Here is a 27,483-nt window from a genome sequence, read left to right as displayed (position 1 = left end):
TGGAGAAACCAGTTGACCAGTGGAGCGATGGGCCCATGAGCTGCATCCAGCCTATAGGATAATGTTCCGAAACGGAATACATTGCGGTCAATGTATTTTTTTTTTAAAATCAAGTAGAGTTTTGGGCTCACAACTTACCAGGGATAAACTTAGTGCTAAGGGCTGGTTTAACATGGATATCAACTTAACATAAGAATATAAGAAGAGCCATGCTGGATCAGACCAAGGGGCCTACACTCAAGCAGGTCATGAGTCCAACAGCACCCTCCCGCTCATGTTTGCCAGCAGCTGGTGTACGTAGGCTTACTGCCTCTGATACTAGAGGTAGCATATAGCTATCAGGATGAGTAGGCATTGTTAAACTTCTCCTCCAGGAATTTACCCAACCCCCTTTTAAAGCCATCCAAATTGATGGCCATCACTACATCTTGTGGAAGTGAATTCCATAGTTTAACTATGCACTGTAAAGAAGTACCTGCATAAGGGGAATAGGCTGCAGATGTAAAGGTCTAACACTAGGCTGTTGCAGTTATAATGGCTGTACACTCATCCCTCATCCAATGACTTTGTAGGATTCTTAGTTGATGGAGTGAGCTATATCACTGGAATGCTAAACAACAACAACAAGGTCTACATTTAACCATTTCATGGGAATGTCAGAAAAAACACACCCCACAGTATTAATTGGCAATCATTGTTGAACATTGAGATATTTATTAGATAAATTTCACTTCTTATTAAATTACAAACTTTTCATATTTTTGTTGAATATTATTGAAAAGTTTCAGAACATAAATTCTGGGCTTGTCAGTTGAACAACATTGTGTATATCTCTATATCCTGGTTGGATAACCCATGGACACAAACATCTAAAGCAAAGTGAATTTTAGTGGTGGACATTTTGATTTTCATAAATCTTTCCATTGTGACCCAAGCACATTGAAGTGGTTACAGAGACAGTTTGATAGCTTCTGAAACTTTTTTATGTGCATATTTCCCACAACTCAAAGACATGATCAGGCTGAAGCTGATGACTTGTAAGTCTGATTTATTTCAAAATGAGAATGAAGCGCATGATCAATGCTTCCAGATAAGAACTCAGAAAGTGCTTAACTTAGGTGAAATCATGCCCCAATATTTTTCATTACAGCATTTATGTTTTGTCTTTTTCACATTCTTTTCAATGATGGAAGGGTCCCTGACAGCTCATGCTAGTATGGTCTGACTAATGCCAGCAGGATAACAGCATAAATGCTTAAGTCTTAGGAAATCACCACCAAAAAATTCTCCAGTATGAATGGCAATTCTTCAGCCACTATGCACATTGGTTCTGGAAGCTCACAGTCAGGATTAAATGGAAATATACATTCACAAAGAAGCTGCATGGCACTACGGCAATGGGACGTATTATACTTCTCCTTCCAAGCTTAAAAACATTCACATGAGAAACCCATTCATTCACGGTATGATACAAAAACACTTCCCTCACAAAACTACACTTTTTGAGTTTTCTTCTAATGTGAGGTATACATTGGGTATCAAAGCACAAACATTGAATTTTAAGGCATGTGTGAAAAAAGTACATAGTTTCTAATGGGTGGGGGGAAATCCCAATTCCCATTAATTTGGCTCAAATGACAAAATATAAACATGCTGTTTTCTCTAACCCTAATTGGAAAAGTTCTTTAAAAAAACACACACATGTTGGCAGGATTCAGACAGCGACTTTAGGCACACTAAAGGCTTTTGGGCACACCCAAGTTGGACTTTTCGCCTTTTCAAAATTCAGACGTCAGATCCACACGCCATATCACAAATCTCCTTTGGAAGTTCCACCAGTTTCAAAGTGGTTTTGCCACATGACATGGGAAGGGTGCCATTTTGAAAAATACAAGTCCCCCACCACCAGGTGCACAGAATGTGCAATTCCTTGAATCTTGGCCATGATTTACCAATACAAGGTAAGCTATTACTTTCTATCCCTTCAAGATAGAAAAGATGTACCAAAACGCTTTACAAAAATTAGGAGTCACTAACAACGTCATATTATATAGGAAAGAAATCTGAATGCCAACAGATAGCGGTTACTCATCACACTTGCTCGCAGGCCATTTCAATATAATATAGAAAAGTACAGACTCTGTTAATTTGACGTGGTTCCTAGGTTTGGGGTTGGTTTGTTTTTACACATTGAGCATGTCATGATTTGTTGTTGATAGGTCAGACAGATCAAGTCTAGCGTTACTCATGGCTGGTTAAAATAATTCTAAATATGTACTCGGAGGCAATGCTGGGAATGTCAGCTACTGTATGAATTCCTTTGCTGGCGGTGCCTTTATTTCTTCGTGACGCTTGCCACTGCCTTCTTGGCAGCGTCTTCAAGATCACTTGCAGAGGTGATCGGAAGTCCGCTCTCATTCAGAATGCGCTGGGCTTCATGAACATTTGTCCCTAGGGAAAAGGAGGGGAAAAGTTAGCCAATGTTTGCCTCCCACTTTTTGAAAGCCTGAAAGAGGAAATTCTGGGGTCTTGCTTCGGAACAATGCTGAAAGTGTGTAATAAGGACCATATCTGGGGGGCACTATAAAACGATATGGCAATACTAGGAAGAGTGACAGGGGAAATGGTAGTTCACCCTCTTCCAATAATTCCCCCAAATGTGGGCAGTATTCAATGGGGTGCCGCAAACACACCGATTCCGTTCAGCAAGTGAGACCCACCACTTGCGCAATGACGATTTAGTGCTTCTGCGGGCACTGGAAACCAGCAGAAATCCCTGTTTCTGGACCAGGGCAGGTCAGCCAAGCTTGCATAAGAGAGCTCCACTGACCTGTCCTGATTCACAAAGAGCACTTCTGCTCATTTCAGGGCTTCCTATAGAAAGCGTTAGTTCTCTGTTGTGCAAGTGGCAGATCTGGCTTACCCAACGAAATCAACAGGAGGGGGCGCTTGCACAATGGCCTCATTGGATACTGCCCTGTATCATCAATATCATTATTTTATTTAAAGCTGATAACTGGGAATTATCAGCTTTACACAACCTAGAATAATAATAATAATAATAATAATAATAATAATAATAATAATAATAATAATAATAATAATAATAGCTCCAATTGTAGAAGACTGAAACATTATGCTTCATATTGTTACACAAAGAAATAAGTACAGGCTATGGAGTATTAATATACTGTGAACAAAAGAGGATGTCTTACACCTTCCACCTCTCTGTTCTGATGGGCAGAGGTCTCTCCTAAGTCTGCTAGATAGGGAGGGCCGTGGCTCACTGGCAGAGCACCTACTTTGAATCCCTGGCATCCCTGGATAGAGTTGAGAAAGATCCTGTCTGGAGCCCTGGGGAGCTGCTGCCATTCACTATAGACCAGGGGTAGGCAATATGGTGGCTGCTGGCTCCAATGCTCCCCTGGACACCATTCTTGTCAGCTGTCAAGGTGCCCTACCTCTCCCCCCCTTTTTTAAAAAAATAAAATAACACATTTTGTTACTGACAGTTGAGATTTGTTCAAAGCACTGCTCTCTTCATTTCTCTTGAATGCCTCTGGGCTACATGGTGGGGTTCAGAGACATTCTACAGAAATGAAGATGGTGGCTGGCTATGGCAGCCATTTCGTGGTGGTGCCCATAACAAGTTCTCAAATTGCCAAATGTTCCCATGGGCTGAAAGAAGGTTGCCTACGCTACTGTAGACAGTACTGAGCAAAATGGACCAATGGTTTGAGGCTCCTATGAGATCTTTTTAATTGGCGATGTCAAAGGTTGAGCATGAGACATTTGGCATTGCTTTACCCATGAGCTTCATTCAGATGTCTGATGGATCATCTAAATGCCCTAAGAAGGGTGCAGCAGTAAATCATTTAGGAGATGACTACAATGTGGTACGTTTTCCTTGGGAGTGGGGTAGAGGGGCGGTGTGTGTGTGGGAGACCCAAGGCTTTTGAATTTGAGGCTACAATCCAATGCAGTTACCTGGAAGTAAGCCTCATTTAACACAGTGGGACTTACTTCTGAGTAAACATGCATAGCATTGGGCTATAAGAGCTGTATTAGTTGACACCCAATTCAGGTTCAGTCAACAGAAGAATTGTAGCCTCTAAAAAAGAAGACGGCATAAATTAAAAGAGACATTTCAGGGAAGTGTGCGTTACACTCTGTCAAGCTCCTATAAAAGGCACATGCATAGCTAAATGAGAGGAGATTAATTAAAAGAGATGACTGATTGTTGCTCACATCCTGTAGCTCTTTGTTCATTAATGCTGAAAAAAGACAGGCCCAGTTGAAATGTTCTGGCAGAACGATCACACAAATTTAGTCTTTCCCTTTGTGTTTTGCTGCCATCCATTTGGGCACCTCTTGAACAATGATGGCACCAGTCACTTGGTAGCAGGAAGGGCGAGGAGTAAGACAAAAGGTCTGTCAAAAATTGAGCCAAGTTCCCCCTCCGACTCCATGAACACTGAATGTCAATGAAGACAAAAAAGCACACACAAAACAAGACAGATGCGGTGGCAGAAAATCGAGACACCCCACCCACCGCGGTGAAGCTCTGACATAGGCCTCGGGTGAAAGATCCACACATGTATTAGGATTAGAACTAAAGAGAGAGCAGTGGCCGTGATGTCCCATTCCTGCAGTGCTCCAGTGTTGCAGGAAATCAGCCAGAAAATGTCCAATGCCTTGCTGCATCACACAGAAGAGAAAGATTTCCCCATGTAAGTCAGGATGGCAGGTAAATTGGAATGGCTGACTCAATCATAAGTAACAAGTGACAAAAATATGTGTTCATTAAAAAAGCTTCAAAGCTGCTCCGTTTGCACCACTGAAGTATGATTCAAAATGCTATGTATTATCCTCTAGGCAACACATCATCTACTACTGAGACCTGTGTCACCCATGGGAAGACAGAAGTGGAGAAGACCAGGCAACTGGTGCCATCAGCAGCGCGAGAAGGCTATATTCCGGTATATTTTGTGTTTTAGTAACATTTGTTGGCTTGTTTCAGTACTTTAAAATGGAAAACCTTCTTGGGTGTCTGGGCATGAATTAAATAAATCAACAAATATTATGCGTAGTGCTGTTTGAGGGGTTAAACTGCTTTGCCTACACTCTCTCAGTCATCCTTACAATAGCTTTGTAAGGGAGGTCAGTATTATTCCCATATCTCAGATCTGTGTGTGTTAAGTTGAGGTATATATATGTGTGTGTGTGGGAGGTTTGTTTCTATGGCCACCTAGTGAGTTTTGTGGTAGGGTTCGTGGTGGGGATAAACCAGGGACTCCCTGATTCACAGCTCATTCTCTCAGCTGCACGAACTCCTACTTATGATTTAATTTCACAGAAGTTGCTCATGGGTCTTACATTTGGAATTTAAAATTCCCGCTGGTACCTGTTAGCATAGGTTTGAACCTTTCCCATCCCATTCAACCTGAGAGCTGAATTCCATTTTGGAGAAGCTCTCGAGAGCCGCATTTCAGTGGTGGGCAGAGCCAGAGACCAAAGGGGCGGGGCTAAAATGCTGGCCTATTGTAGCTTAAAACTTCTACTGCCAATAACTAAGCTGCCTTAGCAGGCGCATTTCAACCTTGAAGAATGGAGGGAAACTGTACAAAAGCTAGGAAATCACCAAAGAATTAGTGGTTGGGGCAAAAGCAGTGTGGCCAGGAGAAGGGTATGTGGTCATCGAACCCCAGGGGGCTGGAATGGGACTCAAGAAGGGCCGGGTTTGCCCCCGCCCCCTGGCCTGATGTTCTATATCCCTGTGTTAGTGCTCAAGTTTTAATGGTTACTATCATGTTAACTCTATAAACCCCAAAGAGTAATTATCAATCTTCTTCTTGCCATATTCCTCTCTATCCCTGACAAAAAAAGACAATTTCATTGCAAAAGAATTCAATAGAAAACCTATAGAATATAAAATTTAGAATATAAAAATTTAAAAACAAGAACCATGAGGTCTAGAGACGTTAAGAACATAAGAACGTAAGAAGAGCCAATGCTGGATCCGACCAAGGGTCCATCTAGTCCAGCACTTTGTTCACACAGTGGCCAACCAGGACACGGTGCAACAGGATTCTCCCACCCATGTTCCCTTGAAACTAGTGTATAAAGGCTTCTGACACTGGAGGTAGCACATAGCCATCAGGACTAGTAGACATCGATGGCCTTCTCCTCCGGGAATTTATCCAACTTCCTTTTAAAGCTATTCAAATTGGTGGCCATCGCCACATCTTGTAGTTTTTTAGTCTTGCTTTTCAAGATGTCTCTATGAGATTGCAGTTTCTACATTGTATGGAGCACAAAATGTTAAGCAACTGCATTCTCAACATGGGTTATTAGATTGGATGACACTGACCTTTGTCCACACCCAGAAAAAGGCTGCGTAAATTGACACAAACCAGAGCGCTGCAGAATCGTGTTAATTGTGCTAGATGGAAGAGGCCATGCAAGATCTTTTCCTCAAATTGCATTTGAGGTAGAACATTGATTTTTAATTTTAAGATTCAATAGTTGCACTGTTCCAACAGCAGGTAAAATCTCTCCATCTCAATTGTAGGAAAGCTAGTTTAATAGCATTTACCAAACGTCAAACTGTAAGCAACAAAAACCACCAAGGACACTTACATTTGCAATTTACTGTCCACTGCTTCTGCCCTGTACTAGGTTTAGCCTCTGTTTCTTTGTAATATTACTAAATTTGCAATACTTCATAGGGAAGTAACGCTCTTAGCAAATCTACACACTGCACGGACTCTATACACCGTACATTATACACTGAGCTTTCATTAGCTTGGCCCCCTGGACTTCAGCTTCCTTTCCAAGCATCGAGTTGGACTTACAACTTAAAAAAAAAGTGTAAAAAACATGTGCCAATTGTGGTTGCAATTAGCGCAAGTGACTACTCTTTCTCATGGAAGGGCCAACTCGGCATGCTCCCATGTATGCAATGGGATCATGCATGAACAGGGGTTCACCCTTACAGTTAACTGAGCCAGTTTGGTGTAGTAATTAGAATGTTGGACTGGGTCTCAGGAGATCCAAGTTCTACTCCCCACTCAGCCATGAAGCTCACTAGGTGACTTTGGCCCAGTCACAGAATCTCAGGCCAACCTACCTCACAGGGTCGCTGTTGTGAGGATAACATGGGGAGGAGGAGGGGGACCATGTAGGCTGTCTTGAGTTTCTTGCAAGAGGAAAGAAGGCGGGATAAAAGTGAAATAAATAAATAAAACATTATATATCTATTAGAGAAAACTATGAAAGCTTTATTTAAGATTACAAAGAATGGAATAGTCCCAGTTTGCCAAAAACTCTGAGTGCTCAGTGATATTCCAGTTAAGAGCCACTTCTGGCTAGTTAGTCCCACTTAAAGTTACATTTTAAAAGAAATGAACCATGTCATGTCATGTGTGAAATATGGGGAGGGGTGCATAAAAGCATATAATGAGGAGCCTTATTTTGGTTAGGCATGAAGGCTGATGATTTATAAAGAAATACGTGAAAGAATCTGCTTACAGAACTGGGCTAGTTGTACTAACAATCAACAGTCCCTAAAAAAAAACCTAACGCTTTTCAACGGTAGTCGCTTCCTTATGCACTGTTTTCTTTCTGCACACATAATGGGAGTCCCAGTGCATCTTCCAAAAGACAAACACAGTTTTGACCCTAACTCCCTCTTCCTTTGCTACTAAAATATAATTAATGTCATCTCAATATTTAAGAATTTGTGCTGCTTCAGTCCTTTAATCGGAGATAATCCTAAATGGGAGCTCAAGGATGTTAGTCATTCCTGAGACTATTTGCATATGCTCATGAATATGCCAGCACATTTCCATAGAATGTGAACATAAATTATAATCAGGCAGCTTGAGGATGAGAATAGGTTTTCTTTTTTTAAAAAAAGATAATATGCCAAACCGATTTAAATTTCTGAAAACATTTTAATTTGCAGTGTGTGTATGTGTGAAATTCCTTTCAAATATCTATAGAGGAATTCCAGTTATTCTTTTCCCCCCCTTATCAAATACCATATCAACGTTACATCATCTCTGCCATACTATATTGCTGGCTGCATTATCATCAGTTCATGTATAATCTTGGGTGACCTTTGAACTCGCCAGGCATATCCATTCACATGTGTAAAAGGGCCCTGGGTTAGCTTATAAATTTCAGGTGCGCTCATTCCTAGAACTGTCCATGTTGGAGCATTAAGAACACTGGAAATCACCAGTTGCTTTTGGGAATGAGCAACACTGAAAAAAGGCTTCCCATATACACTGGACTCAATCTAGAGGTGGGCATGTGCAACTGGGCTGATGGAAACAGACTACCCTACCCCTCTTTCCCCACAGCATTCAACCCATGCTCCAAAAATGCTACAAAGTGGGCAGGGCCCCTGCTGAATGGGGGTTGGCTATGATAAGGGGAAAAGAGGGGAAATTCCAAAAATTGGGCTGAAACACTTTCTATGAATGGGACTCCTTTCACGGAAGGTGTCTCTGCCTTATTTTCAGAGATCCTCCATCTCCCCACATTACACCCAACCCATTTAGTAGAGATGCCAATCCTTTTTGTAGCATTGGGGAGGGGGGATAAAGGGGCTGCCATGGGGAGGAGAGAATGGCCAAGTCTGCTTCCACCAGCCCAGTTGCATGCACATATACCTGGAGCTAGCCCACTCAGAGTAATGTATAACCACCATCCTCAGGTCATAGAATCATAGAATAGCAGAGTTGGAAGGGTCCTATAAGGCCATCAAGTCCAACCCCCAGCTCAATGCAGGAATCCACCCTAAAGCATCCCTGACAGATGGTTGTCCAGCTGCCTCTTGAATGCCTCTAGTGTGGGAGAGCCCACAACCTCCCTAGGTAACTGGTTCCATTGTTGTACTGCTCTAACACAGGACGTTTTTCCTGATGTCCAGCCAGAATCTGGCTTCCTGTAACTTTAGCCCATTATTCCGTGTCCTGCACAAAACTAAGGCAGTTTTGAAATGGAGTTTATATACCTTTGACATGGGATCTGACTACGTCGAGTCAGAAATCCTGGTGGAGTAACATTTTTATAACCCTGCTTTGACTCATGACTTGTGCTGATGAAAGCAGGCCTGAGATGCAGACCATAATACTCTCTACACTATTCCTGAAGAAGTCTTCAGGGAGACATCAGTGAGAGACCACTCTGGTGTATTACAGAAGTGATGCTTTTGAACATGCTGTCAAACAAGGCATAGAAAACCTTCTGCCTCTCCTAAACCAAGTTCCTTGTTCATTTGCCACATCAACATGTTTGATAAAGAGTGCAATCCTGTGCATGTTTAGACAGGAAAAGTCCCACAACTCCCATGGCTACTGGGGCATGCTGGGAGTTGTTGGACTGTTTTCTGTCTAAACATACATAGGATTGCACCTTCCGTGAATTTGGTGAGATCTTCCAGAAAGAGATCTCATTATATTTGCAGCTTCCTCAAATTACACCTCTTAATTATAAAGATGTATGAGAAATATGTTTCATTTCATTTTTGATCAGGATTTACCCAGGTCGCACCTTTCGGACCAAACATGGACTCAGACACATTTGGCGGTCAAAATTGGTACATTATAAGCTGTACATTACAACCCGGGTAAATCCTGATCAAAAACAAAATCTGCCGATTTCTGAGCTTGTAAGGTAATTCGTGGAACAAAAACAGCATGAGTACATTTGAAAAAATGCACATCAAAAACGCGTTCTTTCGAAAAATGCTCAGAATTCACTTTCAAGGATGGGAGAAGAAAGCGTGCATTTCAGAGATGCAACCAATTGATCCATACATTTGGAAAAATATGCATGGATTTCCATGCGAAAAAGAAACACACACACACACCAAAGCTCACAATCTGATATGGACCTGAGCTGGAACGAGCTCCAAAGTGGAATTTGAAGAACATTGGTGAGCTCATGTTTTGCTGATTCACACATCCCTACTTAATTATTGACTGTGAAAGAAGTATGCTTCCTACTACAATGTCTCCAGAACATGTAAGATTATACAGGACAATATTAAGCGAGTGAGGGACAATTAGGTGTGACAAAAACAACTGGGCATGAAGAGATAATTGATGGTTCCGACCCAGCAGAACATGAGGGTATACTAGGGGTGTGCTCCACTCCATTTTGGTGGAGCAGTTCCGGAGCAGATTAGGGGAGGTCTGGATCAACTAGAAGCAGTTTGGAATGGTCCGAATCGATTTGTACCATTCTGAAGCTTCAGAGCCACCTGGATCCGTGTGGCGATGGCGGCGGATCCAGGTAAGTGGGAAAGGGAGGCTTACCTGGCTCCGCCGCTGCCACAGAGGCAGGTAAGTGGGGAAGGGGGGGGCAAAATGGCGTCTGAATATCGATCTGGACCGCCGGATCTCACTCCGCATCTGGAGCGGGTTGGGGGGGGGTCCAGATCGACATGAACCGGTTTGGGCCCAATCCGGAAGGTCCGGATCGGGATCCAAAGCAGTTCAGGGGCATGCACAGCCCTAGAGTATGCCTCAAAAGGTAGAATGGACAAATGAACCTATTATTTGCCCTTTTGTCTGGCATGTGAGTGTGTGCATCGTGTTGTGCTGGAACATTGACAGTCCTGTCCCTAGTGAAGACATATTGTACTAGAAAGTTCAGTGTCTACAGCAGACTTCTCCACCCTGGTGCCCTCCATGTGTTTTGGACTACAACTTCAATCATCCCCAGATAATATGGTCATTGGAGATTATGGGGGTAGTAACTCAATACACCTGGAGGGCACCGGGGGTGGGAAAGGCTGACCCACAGAAGAGACAAGGAGGCTAATATGCACAGGGCCAGGAAAAGACATTTTGCTGCCTGCAGTGAAGAACAAGATGCAGTGAAGAACAAGAACAAGGGTGGATTCCTGCATTGAGCGGGGGGTTGGACTCGATGGCCTTGTAGGCCCCTTCCAACTCTGCTATTCTATGATTCTATGATTCTATGACTCTCTCCCATTTCATGTACAAAACCTGGATAGACCATTTCTACATCACTGGTGGTGGGACAACATCTGCTATTGAACCTGAAGACAAAAAGGTAGCTTAGGGAGAATAGAGCATGTTGTGAGGCACACAGCCCTCTCACCCAACACCTTGTTGCCACTCCCAGCAACTACTGCTTGAGGTGACTGTTTCACCCTTCCTAATGGTAGGGCCGGCCCTAAATATGGATGGTAACTGTGTGGGGACCAGATATTTGCCTGTGTAGGAAGCAGAACTGAAATTCATGGCTAGACTCAGGGCTCATCTACACAGGGCGGGATATTCCACTATGAAAGCGGTATATAAAAGGCAGGAGCCACACTACTGCTTTATAGCGGTATTGAAGTGCACTGACAACTGTTGGGGCCCATTGACACATACCATATACCACTTTCATACCACTTTTAGTGTTATGTCCTGCTTGGTTTAGATGTGTGCTGGGCCCCAACAGTTGTCAGTGCACGTCAATACCGCTATAAAACAACAGTGCTGCTCCTGTAGTGCACTTCAATACTGCTATAAAGCAGTAGTGTGGCTCCTTCTTTTTATATACTGCTTTCATAGTGGAATATCTGGCTTGGTGTAGATGAGCCCCAAGTTACACTATTGTCATAAGTAGATACAGTAGTGAAAAGTACTAGGATTCAGGTACAAGGAAAATACAGTGTGCATTTAGGTTACTATCTGACCATTCAAAAGTGAATGAAAGGGGCAAGGCTGCTTATTTTATCTAAACTTATTTAAGAAATAATTCTGTATTCCTCTCTGAATGGTGATATTTTTTATACACAAAGATCTCTACAAATGATTATTTTCCTGTAGAATCAACATGAGAAAAATAAAGGGTTTCTATGCAAAATAGAAAAACCTATTTCTATCAAAGTCAAATGTTCTCATGAGCAACATAACCAAAAATGAATAGTTCACAGAGAGCTGCACTAATTTTTATGCAAACTCTTCAATTAAACTTTCCTGTTGCAATGAAATGAATCAGACATGTTATGTAGCACTGGTACATAAATGATGCACCGGACATTCATTTTAAAGATGTCTAAAAACGTAAGCATGTTCTAAACATGTTATATCAACTAAATCTGCTGAAAACATCTAATTCTTTTGGAAATTGATTGTGTTACCTACCATAAAAACAAACAAACAAACAAACAAACAAAAACAGGAGTTTGATAAGCCCTGCATATTTCAATACTTCAATAAGAATACTGCTAAAACGAAATCACTGGAAAAGATATCTTGAAAACTCAAGAAATAGGGTTGAAAGTATTATCTTTGTTCTTGAAATATTTTTATTCTAGAAAGTCCAAGAAGCAGGATTTCCTGCTCCTCAAAAGCTGTTTCAAAAAATAAATAAATCATAAAAATCCCTTGCTGAACTAAACCACCATTAACCTCCTACCACTGGATGGTGTTGGAGAACTGCAAACACAGTTCCAAAGCAAAACATTCGAAATAATCTGCACTTCGCTTGCACTGAAGCACACTGTTAAACAGAGAAAAAGAAGGGGATTTGAAGAGAGAATTATACTTTCCTATTCAGATCTTCCTATATAATACGGAAGATTTCCCTCAAATTTTAACTTTACTACAAGGGGATAATCAGGCATTTTTTTTAGGATGTTCTAATAATGTATACTATGTTTTTAATCAGTTTTATGTATTTTATACTTGTTGTTGTTCTCCACCTCGATCCAAATGGAGAGGCAGTAAGAAATTACTACTATTATTATTATTATTATTATTATTATTATATTTATTTATTTATTTATTTATTTATTTATATAGCACCATCAATGTACATGGTGCTGTACAGATTACACAGTAAATAGCAAGACCCTGCTGCATAGGCTTACAATCTAATAAAGTTGTAGTAAACAATAAGGAGGGAAAGAGAATGCAAACAGGCACAGGGAAGTGTAAACAGGCACTGGGTAGGGTGAAGCTAAACAGTATAGAGTCAGAACAAACTCAATATTTAAAAGCTATAGGGAACAGAAAAGTTTTTAGCTGAGTTTTAAAAGCTGTGATTGAGTTTGTAGTTCTCAAGTGTTCTGGAAGAGCGTTCCAGGCATAAGGGGCAGCAGAAGAAAAAGGACGAAGCCGAGTAAGGGAAGTAGAGGTCCTTGGGCAGGCGAGAAGCATGGCATCAGAGGAGTGGAGAGCACGAGCGGGGCAATAGTGTGAGATGAGAGAGGAGAGATAGGCAGGAGCTAGACCGTGAAAAGCTTTGAAGGTCAACAGGAGAAGTTTATAGTGGATTCTGGAGTGAATTGGAAGCCAATGAAGAGATTTCAGAAGTGGGGTGACATGGTCAGAGCGGCGGGCCAAGAAGATGATCTTAGCGGCAGAGTGGTGGACAGAGACCAGCGGACTGATGTGAGACAAAGGAAGGCCTTATTGAAAGGCACAATCCTATGTATGTTTAGACAGAGAAAAGGCTGACAATCCCAGCATGCCCCTGTCAGCTATGCTGGCAGGGGCATGCTGGGAGTTATAGGCCGTTTTTCCGTCTAAGCATTCATAGGATTGCACTCTAAACATGCCAAGGAGCTGGGATCTAATAGGCTAAGGAGTTGTAGGTCTTTCTTCTGTCTAAATATGCATAGGATAGCACCTTAGATATGCAAAGGAGTTGGCATACAAACAAATTTGGACCATGGAAGGACCAAAAAAGTATCTAAGGACTGCTTTTCATGTTACATTTAAAAAGCAAGGGTGTGTGGCACACATGCACCAGAATATTAAGTATGCAGCCAACGTACATAATGTTTTCTCCCCATTTCTTCAAACAAACCATATCTGCAGTTTCAGAAAAGTATCCCAAATACGCAAACAGAATTCGAAACATTTATTGCCAATTTGGGGGTGGGGATAGGAATGGGTGGGAGAAAGGAAAGAAAAATGTGCTCGATATGCAAGATGTTGCACAATGAAACCGGTTTATAAAAATGGGACCAGAGCACAAGGTAGACCATTATACATGTATAATGGCAAGCTGGACTTTGCTTTGAAAGGAAAACATGACAGGCAGTTGTCAAACTGGATGGATGCATTGGATGCAAGATAGCTGACCAGATGATTTAGCTTAACAGAAGAATTCAGGTAGGACATTAGTGAGAATGAGGAAAATGTTCCTGGTCTTGCTTGGAAAGTATGCTGTGTTGAGCCTTCTGGCACTAGGAAGCATTAGAATCATAGAATCATAGAATAGCAGAGTTGGAAGGGGCCTACAAGGCCATCGAGTCCAACCCCCTGCTCAATGCAGAAATCCACCCTAAAGCATCCCTGACAGATGGTTGTCCAGTTGCTTCTTGAAGGCCTCTAGTGTGGGAGAGGCCACAACCTCACCAGGCAACTGATTCCATTGTCATACTGCTCTAACAGTCAGGAAGTTTTTCCTGATGTCCAGATGGAATCTGGCTTCCTTTAACTTGAGCCCGTTATTCCGTGTCCTGCGCTCTGGGAGGATCGAGAAAAGATCCTGGCCCTCCTCTGTGTGACAACCCTTTAAGTATTTGAAGAGTGCTATCACGTCTCCCCTCAATCTTCTCTTCTCCAGGCTAAACATGCCCAGTTCTTTCAGTCTCTCTTCATAGAGCTTTGTTTCCAGACCCCTGATCATTGAGGGCAGGTGGAGACGAACTCCTAGTGGATGCAATCAAATATTGGTAAGTGCCTATAGTAAGGCATATTCAGGGGCACTGAGGGCAGCAAAAAAACAATACTTTGCTGCCACTATTAAATCTTCAATTTGCCGCCCAGCGGAGCTTTTTAGAGTTGTCCGGGGGCTATTACATGCTGGCCCCAAGGACATGGTAGAATCATCTGAGGCCCGCTGTAATGAATTTGCCAGGCACTTCCAGAATAAAATCTTTTGCATCTGCCAGGACTTAGACTCCAGTGTTATAGCAGGTGAATCTAGTGAGGTGTCCAGAGTACAGTCTTGTCCTGTAATCTTGGATCAGTTTCAGTTGGTACAGCTCGAGGATGTTGACAAGGTGCTTGGACAGGTCCGCGCAACCACCTCTGTCCTGGATCCTTGCCCCTCTTGGCTAATAAAAGCTAGTAGGGATGGAACAGCCGGCTGGGCCAAGGAGGTGATTAATGCCTCTCTACGAGAGGGAGTGGTCCCATACCATCTGAAAGAGGCGGTAGTGACACCACTCCTGAAGAAAACTTCCTTGGACCCGGAAAATCTTAGTAATCACAGGCCGATAGCAAATGTTCCATTCCTGGGCAAGGTCCTTGAGCGGGTGGTGGCGGGACAGCTCCAGACACTTTTGGATGAGACTGATTATCTGGATCCATTTCAGTCGGGTTTCAGGCCTGGTTTTGGCATGGAAACAGCCTTGGTCGCCCTGTATGATGACCTATGTCGGGAGAAAGACAGGGGGAGTGTGACTCTGTTGATTCTCCTTGATCTCTCAGCGGCTTTCGATACCATCGACCATGGTATCCTTCTGGAACGTCTGGCTGAGCTGGGAGGGGGGGGCACTCATTGCAGTGGTTCAGCTCCTACTTAGCAGGACGGCTCCAGAAGGTGGTGCTTGGGGGACACTGCTCGGCCCCGTGGACTCTTCGGTATGGGGTTCCACAGGGGTCAGTCTTGTCCCCCATGCTGTTTAACATGTACATGAAACCGTTGGGTGCGGTCATCCGGAGTTTTGGAGTGCGCTGTCATCAGTACGCTGATGACACGCAGCTCTACTGCTCCTTTTCAACTTCATCAGGTGTGGCTGTGGATGTGCTGAACCGGTGCTTGGCTGCGACAATGGACTGGATGAGGGCTAATAAACTGAAACTCAATCCAGACAAGACTGAGACGCTGCTGGTGGGTGGTTCCTCTGATCGGATGGGGGGTGTTCAACCGGTTCTGGATGGGGTTGCACTCCCCCTGAAGGAGCAGGTTCGTAGCTTGGGGGTTCTCCTAGAACCATCTTTGTCACTTGAGGCTCAGGTGGCCTCGGTGGCACGGAGTGCTTTCTACCAACTTCGGTTGGTGGCCCAGCTACGCCCCTATCTGGACAGGGATAACCTAGCTTCAGTTGTCCATACTCTGGTAACTTCCAAATTAGATTACTGCAACACCCTCTACATGGGGCAGCCTTTGAAGACGGTCCGGAAACTGCAGCTTGTGCAAAATGCGGCGGCCAGATTGAAAGCTGGATCAGGAAGATTTGAGCATATAACACCGATTCTGGCCTGCTTGCATTGGCTGCCTATATGTTTCCGAGCCCAATTCAAGGTGCTGGTTTTAACCTATAAAGCCCTACATGGCTTGGGACCACAATACCTGATGGAACGCCTCTCCCGACATGAACCTACCCATACACTGCGCTCAACATCTAAGGTCCTCCTCCGAGTGCCTACTCTGAGGGAAGCTCGGAGGATGGCAACAAGGGAGAGGGCCTTCTCAGTGGTTGCCCCCCGACTGTGGAATGATCTTCCCGATAAGGCTCGCCTGGCGCCAACGTTGTTATCTTTTCGGCACCAGGTCAAGACCTTTCTCTTCTCCCAGGCATTTTAACAGCATTTTAACAGCATTTAATAACGTTAAGTTTGTTTTAATGGACCCCAGAATTGTTGTTTTAAATGAATGCTGTTGTTGTTTTTATACTGTTTTTATGTTTAAATTTTTTTGTATACTTTTAATGTCTACTATTTTTAATTGTTGTAAACCGCCCAGAGAGCTTCGGCTGTGGGGCGGTATATAAATGTAATAAAATAAATAAATAAATAATAAATAAATAAATAAATCATCCTGGTTGCCCTCCTCTGAACACGCTCCAGCTTGTCTGCGTCCTTCTTGAATTGTGGAGCCCAGAACTGGACGCAATACTCTAGATGAGGCCTAACCAGGGCCGAATAGAGAGGAACCAGTACCTCACGTGATTTGGAAGCTATACTTCTATTAATGCAGCCCAAAATAGCATTGGCCTTTCTTGCAGCCATATCGCACTGTTGGCTCATATTCAGCTTGCGATCTACAACAATTCCAAGATCCTTCTCGTTTGTAGTATTGCTGAGCCAAGTATCCCCCATCTTGTAACTGTGCCTTTGGTTTCTATTTCCTAAATGTAGAACTTGGCATTTATCCCTATTAAATTTCATTCTGTTGTTTTCAGCCCAGCACTCCAGCCTATCAAGATCACTTTGAAGTTTGTTTCTGTCTTCCAGGGTATTAGCTATCCCACCCAATTTGGTGTCATCTGCAAATTTGATCAGTGTTCCCTGCACCTCCTCGTCCAAATCATTAATAAAAATGTTGAAGAGCACTGGGCCCAGGACTGAGCCCTGCGGTACCCCACTCGTTGCCTCTCCCCAGTTTGAGAAAGTTCTATTGATAAGTACTCTTTAAGTCCAATTCTGTAGCCAACTGTGAATCCACCTAATAGTTGTTCCATCTAGCCCACTTTTAGCTAGTTTGTTAATCAGAATATCATGGGGCATTTTGGGTAACATAGCTGATGACCTAGCAATTAGGTTGTGAATCCAACAGCTCCCCATTGTGTTCTGCTGAGATGACGTCACACACAAACTTATGACTTAGTCAAGTTAGTGGGACATAAGTGTCCTTCCTCGGATTGTACTAAATGGCCTTCCCCAGTTGGCAAAGCCTGCTCCATGCACATCATGAAGGAGGGAGTATATAAATCCAAGAAGTATAGAATTTATCATCACAATTTACCATGGCGTTCTCACATACTTAAGAAGGTATATTATGTTACTAACAAGATGACGATGTGGAACAGCAGGGGAAATATATGTTCAAAAGCATTTCTTTGCAAGTTAGCTACACTTCATTCCATCATTTTCCCCTGAAGCTGAATGACACTGTTTGCTGCATGTCATTTCTCAAATTCATATTTTTATTAGCTTGTAGTATCTTCCCCAGGTATAGGATCTTGCAATCTCTACACGTTTGTCACATGCATCTGTCATGCCAATGCATGGAGTTGGGGCTGCCATGGGGGCATGCCAGAACTGGGACTGCATGATCCCGTTGTGGCGGTATGCGTTTAGTTAACGTGAACAGACCCTCCCTCTGCTTGTACAATCATATTTGCCAAATGTTCCAATATCTGAACAAAAAGAAATCCGTGGTTTATTGATCCGGTGCTTTATTGTGGAGATGGGAGCCCTGAGGCCCTTGTACAGCTCTCCTATCTGTGACACCTTTCCCAGACATTTAGATGGAGGGAACCCATGGGTGCATGCATCAAAGAATGTACAGGCAGAAATGCTCCTTCCAATAAAGTTAATGAAGAGATCTGAACTGCACATGAAGCAATATGCAAAGGGAGAGGCGGATAAGAAATAAATAAAAGTATTATTATTATTATTATTATTATTATTATTATTATTATTATTATTATTATTACTGCTGCTGCATATGAACAGCTCTGGAGCTCTGGATTGGAGGCCGGACTGAGAAAACTAGTAACAGACTGGAGAAAAAGGAATAGTATTTTATAATTCTACCTATACTTTGTGTGATCAGTGCATGTCTGGCTTTAATCCAGTATTTTAAACTATTTGTTACAAAAATCGGCTGAAATAGAACCTCAATTTAAAGATGGTGACTTCATGTGTTTAAAGTTAAAATGAAGAATACGTGATTTCTCCAGTCCTTTGGGCTCCTTAAGGAAATAATTTTGCTTGTCAGCTGGTGAGCTAGCTCTCTCTCTCTCTCTCTCTCTCTCTCAAGCAAGTAAATACATGTAATTATAAAGTTACCATTTTCAAACGGGAGAGTAATCCTTTCTTTATCCACTGGTAAAACAGCTTGTAATTATTATACAGCTGAGAACAAAGATTTGTCCAGAAAATCCTGCTAAATCAAGACAGATCTGACTGATTAAAACTTTACTCATCAAGACATTTGTAATACATTGCATGTTGGCAAGGAGTCTTTAAAGTCCAGGCAACAAATCTGTTAAGATTTATGGGAATAATGATAAATCTTCTATTGGAGCAACATACTAAATGGAAAGCACAAAACGCAGTGGCTCCCTCTTCACCCTCTTACCAAACATCCTATCCTCTCAGCTGTATTTTCATAATATCTTTGGGCTTCATTTTCCCCATTAAAAAATTATGGCATAATTAATTTTAATTAAACTTAATCTCTTATCACAGGGAAGTTCAAATGATTTGAGCTGCTAGGACCGAAGACCAAAGTCAAGGGAAGATGAAAGGAAATAAATATGCGTATCTTGGCCAATGATTAAGAAGCTTGTAGGCGGGTGTTTGTGTCACATGATCCTGGCCTTTAAATACTGTTATGTTGAGTCTGCAGGTGATTGGGAAGACTGTTTTGAGTGACCCAAACAGCGAACAAAATTATAAGTAGCAAGATATATCATCAGTTGGATGTATTGGAAGAAACAGAAGTCCCCTTTACAGTTCTGAGATCACACATATAGAAGAATACATAGGTACTAATGTTCTTTACCTTCTTCATTATAATTTTCGTAGTTGTTGCAGAAGTCACCCCATAGTAATTATTTCAAGTTAGTTATGGAAATATGCTATGGGTTCTACTTAATTAGATTGGAGAGGGGGAAATGGTCATAGCTAGGGTTTGGCGAACTCCCTGTGCACATCTTGGTGGATGCTCACCCTATTGACTCTGCCCGTCAGGCCACATGAGCCTCTTCTGAGACTTGGCATGCCCTGGCGAGCGCTCGGCAGCTGCCCACCCGTTTGAACCAAAATTGCGGCTGCCATTGACACAGGGGGGTAAGTGTGCAATTTTGGTGCGAACGGGTGGGCAGCCGCCGAGCGCTCACCAGGGCATGCCAAGTCTCAGAAGTGCACCATTTTAGTGCGAAGGGGTCAGCTGCTGCTGAGCGCTCTATGGGCCTTGAGGGTGCTCCAGTGGCATCCGTGTTCAGGCCAGGAGTGCCCAACTAGGTCAAGGGGGGTGGATGTAGGGGTGGTGGTGGTGTCCACCACATTCCCAGATCCAGATGGGCGCTCGAGACAACCCTAGTTGTAGCTCTGTAGTTTCCAACAACATGGGGAAAAGACATTGCTGACGATCTCTTTCTGCTCATCCATTTGCCATGTCAAAAGAGCAGGGAGGCATCTTACAGCTGGCATCTCTACGTTCTAAAACTGTTCTGAATAGGGCTGTGAATTCACACCATGTCCAGCTGATGTGGGCACCATGGGTGTAATGGTCAATTTTGAAGGGCAGGAGCTCATCATCAATCCTGTAGCCACGACCCTAAAGAGAGTCCCAAAATACTATGTTGATACATAGTAACAACACAGTTCTTGCAGTTTTCATCTCTACCAGGAACAGGTCATTTTGTAAAGCTAATGGGTCTTAATTGTCTATTAGAGACCAAGCTACCCCAAAATACTTTGCATTACCACAGAGAATAATATGTCGTTGTCGGAAAAATTCATCCCCCACCCCAGTTATTGTGAGAATTGCAGCTAAGCTCAGCAGAAACATGGCATCATCATCCCTGCAAATAAAAAAGTCCCATTTCTACATCCCAGCAATCCCTGGTTCCAGTACACTGCTGGTGGGCACCTTCTAGCTTTGGGTTTCAGCTGTTCACAGAAGGGAACAACCGGTTCTCACCCCGCTCTGTGGACAGCTTCAGTGCAAGCCCAACTAAGCCTTGGCAGCTATCTATACAGTTCAGAAGCTCTAGCAGCGGGAGAGGAAACACATAGATATCATTCTGACTTCTTAAATATTTATTTGGCATCAACTTATGCTAAGTGCTGTGAAATGATTTAGTGATTCTGACAGCAACCCTACAAGGCAGGCCAGTATTATTATCCACCTATCAGAAGGGGGAGTGACTGCAGCATGTGTGTGTTAGAGGGCAGGTGAGGTTGAGCTACAATGATGAGTCTAAGGCAGAGGTGTTGAACCTCAATAATAATAATAATAATAATAATAATAATAATAATAATAATAATAATAATAATAATAATAATAATATATTTCTTACCCGCCTCTCCCTCTGGATCAAGGCAGGGAACAACATCAAACACAAAAATACTATAAAATACATAAAACTATTAAAAACATATAAAACTAATACATTGTTAAAATAACAGCCAGACATTTTAAAATTCACTCTGACAGCTGAATTCAATTTCAGAGAAGCTCTCAGGGGCTGCATTCCACTAGGGCCGAAGGCAAAAGAAGTGGAGCCAAAATTCCAGAATCCCTTAGCTTAAAGCTCTTCTTGCCAGTAATCATGTCTTCGGAGAGGCATTTCAAGCTTTTGCAATGGGAAGATACAGCACAAAAGCTGGGAAAACGCCAAACAATTGGTGGTTGGGGAAAAAGGGGGCGTGGCCATCTGGGGAAACCTGGAGGGCCGGATTGAGTCCACGGGCCTCAGGTTCAACTCCCTTGGCCTAAGGCTGGGTTGAGATTTAAGTGGGAAACTAGACAGGGGAGCACAGCTTCAATCCAGCAACCTCTGAGTTGTGACAGCAGCACACTCTGCCGAAGAATTCAAGGACACTTCTAGTGCATATGCATTCACTTTTATTTTTGTCTTAAGTCCCCTTTTGTACTCTGCATGTCCTCCAAAGACCCCATAGTGTCCTGCTCATGATTCCCAGGTAGTCTCCCATCCAGGCAGTTTACAGGGCCCAAAATGCTTAGCTTCGGCAGTAGAACCGCCCAGAGAGCTTTGGCTATTGGGCAGTATAAAAATGTAATAAATAAATATAAATAAATAAAATAAATAAAATAAATAGAACTGTGACTGGAAACAAGTAGCAAGATATACGTGCCGCTACCACCAGAAACAAGCAGTCCATGTGTCTAGTTTCATGATGCCCTTCTGTAATGTCTAGAACAACTTATAAATGTCCTGAAATCATGAAGTTCTGGGTTTTGCCTTTCCACATTATGGGCTACCTCCTGTTGACGATCAGGGAAAATACACAACATGGGAGTTGCATGTATAGCAGGTTGATCCAAGTTTAAGTTGGATCAACTGCACTGATGGCAGTGGACTTTCCTTAACCCCCAAATGGTGCTTGGACACTCTCTCTCTCTCTCTCTCTCTCTCTCTCTCTCTCTCTCTCTCACACACACACACACACACACACACACACACCCACACCCACACACACCCACCCACACCCACCCACACACACACCAGCAGAGGCAGCAAGAGTAGCAATAAAGGCTAGGAACCGTCCTGATTGGGAAGAGATTCCTACTCTCTTTCAAGAGAATGCAACTACAAATATGGGAAGGTTGGGAACTGATTGGAAGAGGAGACATGGGGTGGTGGGGCTTGCCTTTGTCCCTGCCCCCTTCAGCCCCACATGAGCAGGCTGAATACTCACATAGGACTTCTTGGCATTCCCGTTCCCATCTGCACTGTGAAATGTGGAGCATGTTTGCAATACAAGTGGGTGGAAGAGGCCTTCCTGTTTCACTGCTGCCTCAATGCTGCTGCTCAAGGAGCAACGTATGTGAAATCATTTCAGTTCATTTTTGAGCAGTATTTACCCAGTCCACACCCGGCCTGAACATGGACCGGAACACAACTTTTGATCAACAGTTGCCCATTTCCGAGCTAGCAACGTGATTTGAGGAACCCCGGCCCCCCGCTCCAAGGTTACCATCTGATATGGATGAGACATGGGATGAGCTTCGAAGTTGAATTTGGAGAACTTTGATGAACTCAAGGTTTCCTTGTCTGCACATCCCTAAGCTCAAGTCATCAAGAGGAAAAGGAAAAACTCAAGTGACTTGAATGGGCCAGCAACTTACAAAGGAAGCCAATGGTAACAGAAAAGGGCAGGTAAGGAGACTGGTGAAGGCTAAGGTGTGACTGGACTGACATGCTGCAGCACAGAATCACATGTAGCTGACTGAAACATTTACACTCTCAACACTGGCCCATGACATTTTGCTGCCTGAGCCAAATAACAGCCAACTGAAGTCAACTAGATTGGCAGTTGAATCTTGTTTCAAAACTGGTGATGGAATAGCATCCTCCACCTCACCTGAGGGTACCAGGCTAGGTTAGGGGATGCAGGGCAGGTTACATGAATGAATGAAGCTTTATTGAATAAGTCTTCCGACCATTTCAAAAATCAAAAATCACATCATCATTAAAAACAGACAGGCATTAATTAAAATTTACAATTTAAAATTATAAATCAATGTACAATTCTTATATAATATATTATTTATGACTAACAGTTAGTAAAACCCCTTGTGTGTAATGACCTTTAATAAAATCTATTGATTACGCCAATTTTCTAGTTCTTTTTTCCTTACACTGGCTGCTTTAAGAGCAAAAAGGGCAACCCTCTGGGTCACATGATAACTAGAACCACGTAGGAGAAAGGACAACTTATTCTTCGCTGTCCAATTTCTCATGTGTATTAAAAACATAGATAGGTAGTATTCTCTACATTTTGAATATAAACAACATTCAAGCAGATAATGAGCTAGGTCTTCAATTTCAAGATTGCCACATATGCATAGTCTATCTTTGGATGGAATGCCTTGGAATCAGGGCAGGTTACATGGTACACACAGCTCTGTCCTCCAACAGAGGGGAATGGCCATCGGACAGCTGCTGCACCTAAGGTAACTGCCTTGCTCTACCTAACAGTCAGTCTCGTTTCGTTTGAACAGGACAGACATTTTCTCAAGTAAGAACAAGTCAGCTGAAGTGAAGGGCTATTGTAACATTCGATTGCCATCGCTTACCTTCAAGTCTAACCACTAGAGGCACTTTGAGTTCAAGCTCTCGGCAGGCTTTGGTGATGCCGTTGGCTATAATGGCACAGTTGACAATCCCACCAAAAATATTGACCAGAATTGCTTCAACCTAGGGGGAGAAAGAACAACATAGTGTCAACCTTGTCCAAAAAAGAAAAAAAAGAAAAAGAAAAGAAAGGTGCCTTTTAACAATGGAAACAGAAGCCAACGGCGTCTACACGGAATGATTCCAGCTACTATTAGAAGTGGATGGATATGAACTGAGCAGCTGGAAACTGGAGCAAGTCAATATGTAACACGCTGGAAAAATTAATTCAAATTCCTCAATATTATGCAGCAATGGGTGAGCTTCCTCCAGCCTGAAACAGACTGGTGTAGAAGTAAGCTGAGTTATTATAAGAAATAGCTTGGCCTGTTATTTGGGTCAATTTGACATTGGAAGTTGTCCACACAGCCTCCATCCCATCAGCCATTGCAGTAGTCCTTTGAAAAACTACAATTGCCAATGGCCAATGAAGGTTTCTTTTCTCTCTGTTAGCAGCTCAGTGAAGGAAAAAGGCTTTTCTTTTCTCTTCTTTGCTTTATTTTATATCCTGCCTTTTTGCCCCAAATGGCAGTTATTGCATGTGGAGCGATGCCACTGCTGCTCCAACCATGCTCCTTGGTTAACATGATTTAAAGTAGACATGGGCAAGCTCTCTGAAGCTTGCCCCAAATTAATCTGGAAATTACCTGACATATTCCCCTGCAAATCAGAAGATCTCAGTTAACTTCTTCTCAATCCAATCCAAGGGAGCTTGAATTTTTTTTCTTACCATTCCCTGAAAGACGACCTCCCCCAACTGCTCTTATGCAAGCAAATGGAGCTAACACCACTCCACTTCTTTGCAGGGGGCGGGATCCTGCAGGAGCCCAATCCCTGTGTGGGTAGGGGCCTACCCCACTCTCCCTTGCTGGTTCTCGAAGACATATAATGGACGGACATACCTGCATTACATTGCATGGGGAAAGGAGGCAATTATTCTCAAGCTCTTCTTGGCTTTGAATTTTAGCCTCCTCTGGGGAAGATGTGGGAGGCCTGCAATGCCTGTATCTTCTTTGAGCTCCTGGAGATTGTATTTAAGCCTCCAACTCAAATTTGCTAGGTACACGCTTTAGTTGGAAGTGGGCAATTGCAGAAGGGGCCAGGGGCTTTCCATAGCTGCTTTTGAGCTTTCATAACTGCTACAGAGCGCCATGTCATTCCCCCAAAACTGCTGCCAAATTTGTTGGCATGCTAGGAGAGGTGCTGGGGGCTGCCAGTGGCTCAGAAGGAGCATGTTGCCCCACCTTTTTTTTAAGATCAAAGAAATATTTCCAGGTATTCACATCACCATGCCATGACACCAGGTGTCTGGTGGGCTATTTTGTTTTATGAACCCTTGAAATGTTGGACTTGAATCTCTTAAGTTTTGGGCTTGGAAGCAAATGAATAGAATACCAGTGAGAGACTTTCAAACTTAGTTCTCCATAAAAAGGTAGTAATCAAGATGAACCTCAATAGGTTGTGAAGGAGATTCATAAGGTCCATTCAAAGTATACTTTGAAACATACAGTATAGAGATTGGGCTTTGTGATTTAAGATTGCTCTGGGAAAATGGACTCTTATGAGGCCTTCGATACAATTTGTTTTGGTAATGTACATTTCATTCTCATTTGTTCCAGCATATACACATATAGGTTGCACTTCTGCTATTGGGAGATTTGCATTTCCAGTATTAAGAAGTAATGTTTTTTTACCTGTGAAAATGCAGTACTTTCCCCAAGATTGCGCATTTATTGCTTATTGAGACTGCTGTGCAGAATGGGATTGCACAAGAGTCATAGACCCCTATCCGCTAATACATGACATGATTATTGATTAGTAATCATTTCTCCTGAATTAGCTGCATTTTGTGAACTTTTGAGGCTCTCTACTAAATAATTCCAGTGGAGAACTTATCAAGCCAAACTTTTTTTTAGACGTGGTAAACAAGGCAAGATTTCATTCAAAAAACAATTCCAACTGCCACATGAACCTTTTTATGATGATGATGATAACAAAAACAACCATGGTAATATATGGTAGTGCTGGAGTGCACATCTACTTAGGTTTCTTTAAAAGGGTGAACAGTCTTAGGGGTTATGTCCCTCAAACAAGGCGAGTGTTTTCTCTCACCATTAAATGCTGGTTTTGCAAGGGTACTGTGCAAAAGGTAAAATGTGAAGTCCACCAAAGGTCAGCTGCTTTCTACCCTTAAGGACGACAGGAAAATGCCCACAAGGAAATCCAAGCTCAGCCTCAGGGGAGCTTTCATTTCCTAAATTTTAGGGAGAACTATCCATGCCAGGAACTCAGATGGGATCCTACAAATTAGCCATTCATGAAAAGGTGGCATGTTTCTTAAGAATGAATGTTGGTTTTCTAAAGGGTTGGTTCAATACTTTTGGAACCCTAACAGCTGCTGATGTGTGCACTCACATGAATAAATGTAAAATGTGAGACAGGAGAACATGGCCACCGTTCAGCAAGAACATTTGTGGTGAAGAGAGAGAGAGAGAGAGAGGGGAGGGGTAATCCAATACATTCCTTCTGTGTAAGAAAGGGGAGAGCAGAAAGGCTAGACATCTTATTATCTTTTAGTCAGCGTTTCATCTGAATAATCTGAGCCACAACATTTAGCATGTGGATTCTTATTGAAACAACTGGCACATATTCCATATTCAAAGCTGCGTGGACAGAGAGGTAATATACTTGTCCTGACTTGATAAATAGGGGGAAGAAAATCCTCTATAATTAACAAGGAGAGGTAAGTAATAGGGAATTCATTATAACAGATAAATTGATAAGTCCCACTGTGAAAAGGACTATCCATCAACTTGGATGAATTGAAATCCCCACACCTAACTCACAATTAAATTACCCTACACACACGTTCTCTTCCTCTTTGACTTCAGGGCATTCAAAACGTAGCTGTAAAGACGATCTTATTTGCTTACCCACCACACAGAATGGGTTTCCACGCCCGTGAGCAACTCCCTATGGAATCTGCCTTAAATTACTCAACATAATCATGATTACCACAAGATGAGCTGTTTTTTGTACATCAGATCAAAATATACAGATCAAGTGAGTTTCAGCAGGCCACCACAAGTTCCTGGTAAACTATGACAGAGTAAACCTGTTCAGATGGCATGCTAAGCCACAGTGGTTAAGCATTTTGATCTAAACATTATGGCTTAGTGTGTCATGTGAACCATTCCTAACCATGGTGGCTACATAACCATGGTTTAAAAATGCTCACTAACCATTTACTGAGAAAGGGTTAGCGGCCTAACCATGGCGATGATCCATTGACACCTGGTCTGCTTGATGACCCACTACACAAACAGCTTGTTACATGAGAACAGTCATGTAGAAACTGCCCTTGAGGAAACATGATGGTATGGAATAGTCATAAACATTCTACTTATGGAGAAGCTCATTTAAGGAATTGCAGCTGCTGTGAGGAAAATTAGAAGGCTGGTTGAGTTAGAGGAAACTTTTCCAGGAGAAGCTGGGAATTTGCTTGAGAGAACCGGGAATAGGTTTGCTGGTGGAAAAATGGGTGGCTTGTGAAGCCAGAACCAGGAAATGAAAGGGAAGCAAATATGTGTTAATGCTGAGGCAGGAGCTGATTT

At 42.7% G+C, this 27,483-nt stretch overlaps 1 protein-coding gene across 1 annotated transcript in view; it reads right to left on the bottom strand.

The window, feature by feature from the left end:
• Positions 1-694: 694 nt before the first annotated feature.
• SUCLG2 (succinate-CoA ligase GDP-forming subunit beta) overlaps positions 695-27,483 on the bottom strand; it is a 230,286-nt gene continuing 203,497 nt past the window's right edge. The window contains exons 10-11 of the mRNA XM_063122034.1: positions 23,773-23,893; positions 695-2,451 (exon numbers count right to left, since the gene is read on the bottom strand). Coding sequence (XP_062978104.1) covers positions 2,336-2,451; positions 23,773-23,893 — 237 coding nt within the window. The 3' untranslated portion in view covers positions 695-2,335. The remainder of the gene's footprint in view (positions 2,452-23,772; positions 23,894-27,483) is intronic.

Source organism: Elgaria multicarinata, chromosome 3 (genome assembly GCF_023053635.1).
Source record: "Elgaria multicarinata webbii isolate HBS135686 ecotype San Diego chromosome 3, rElgMul1.1.pri, whole genome shotgun sequence".
NCBI classification, from domain to species: Eukaryota; Metazoa; Chordata; class Lepidosauria; order Squamata; family Anguidae; genus Elgaria; species Elgaria multicarinata.
Note: the sequence above shows the minus strand (reverse complement) of the source record. Positions and strands in the feature narration are given on the sequence as shown.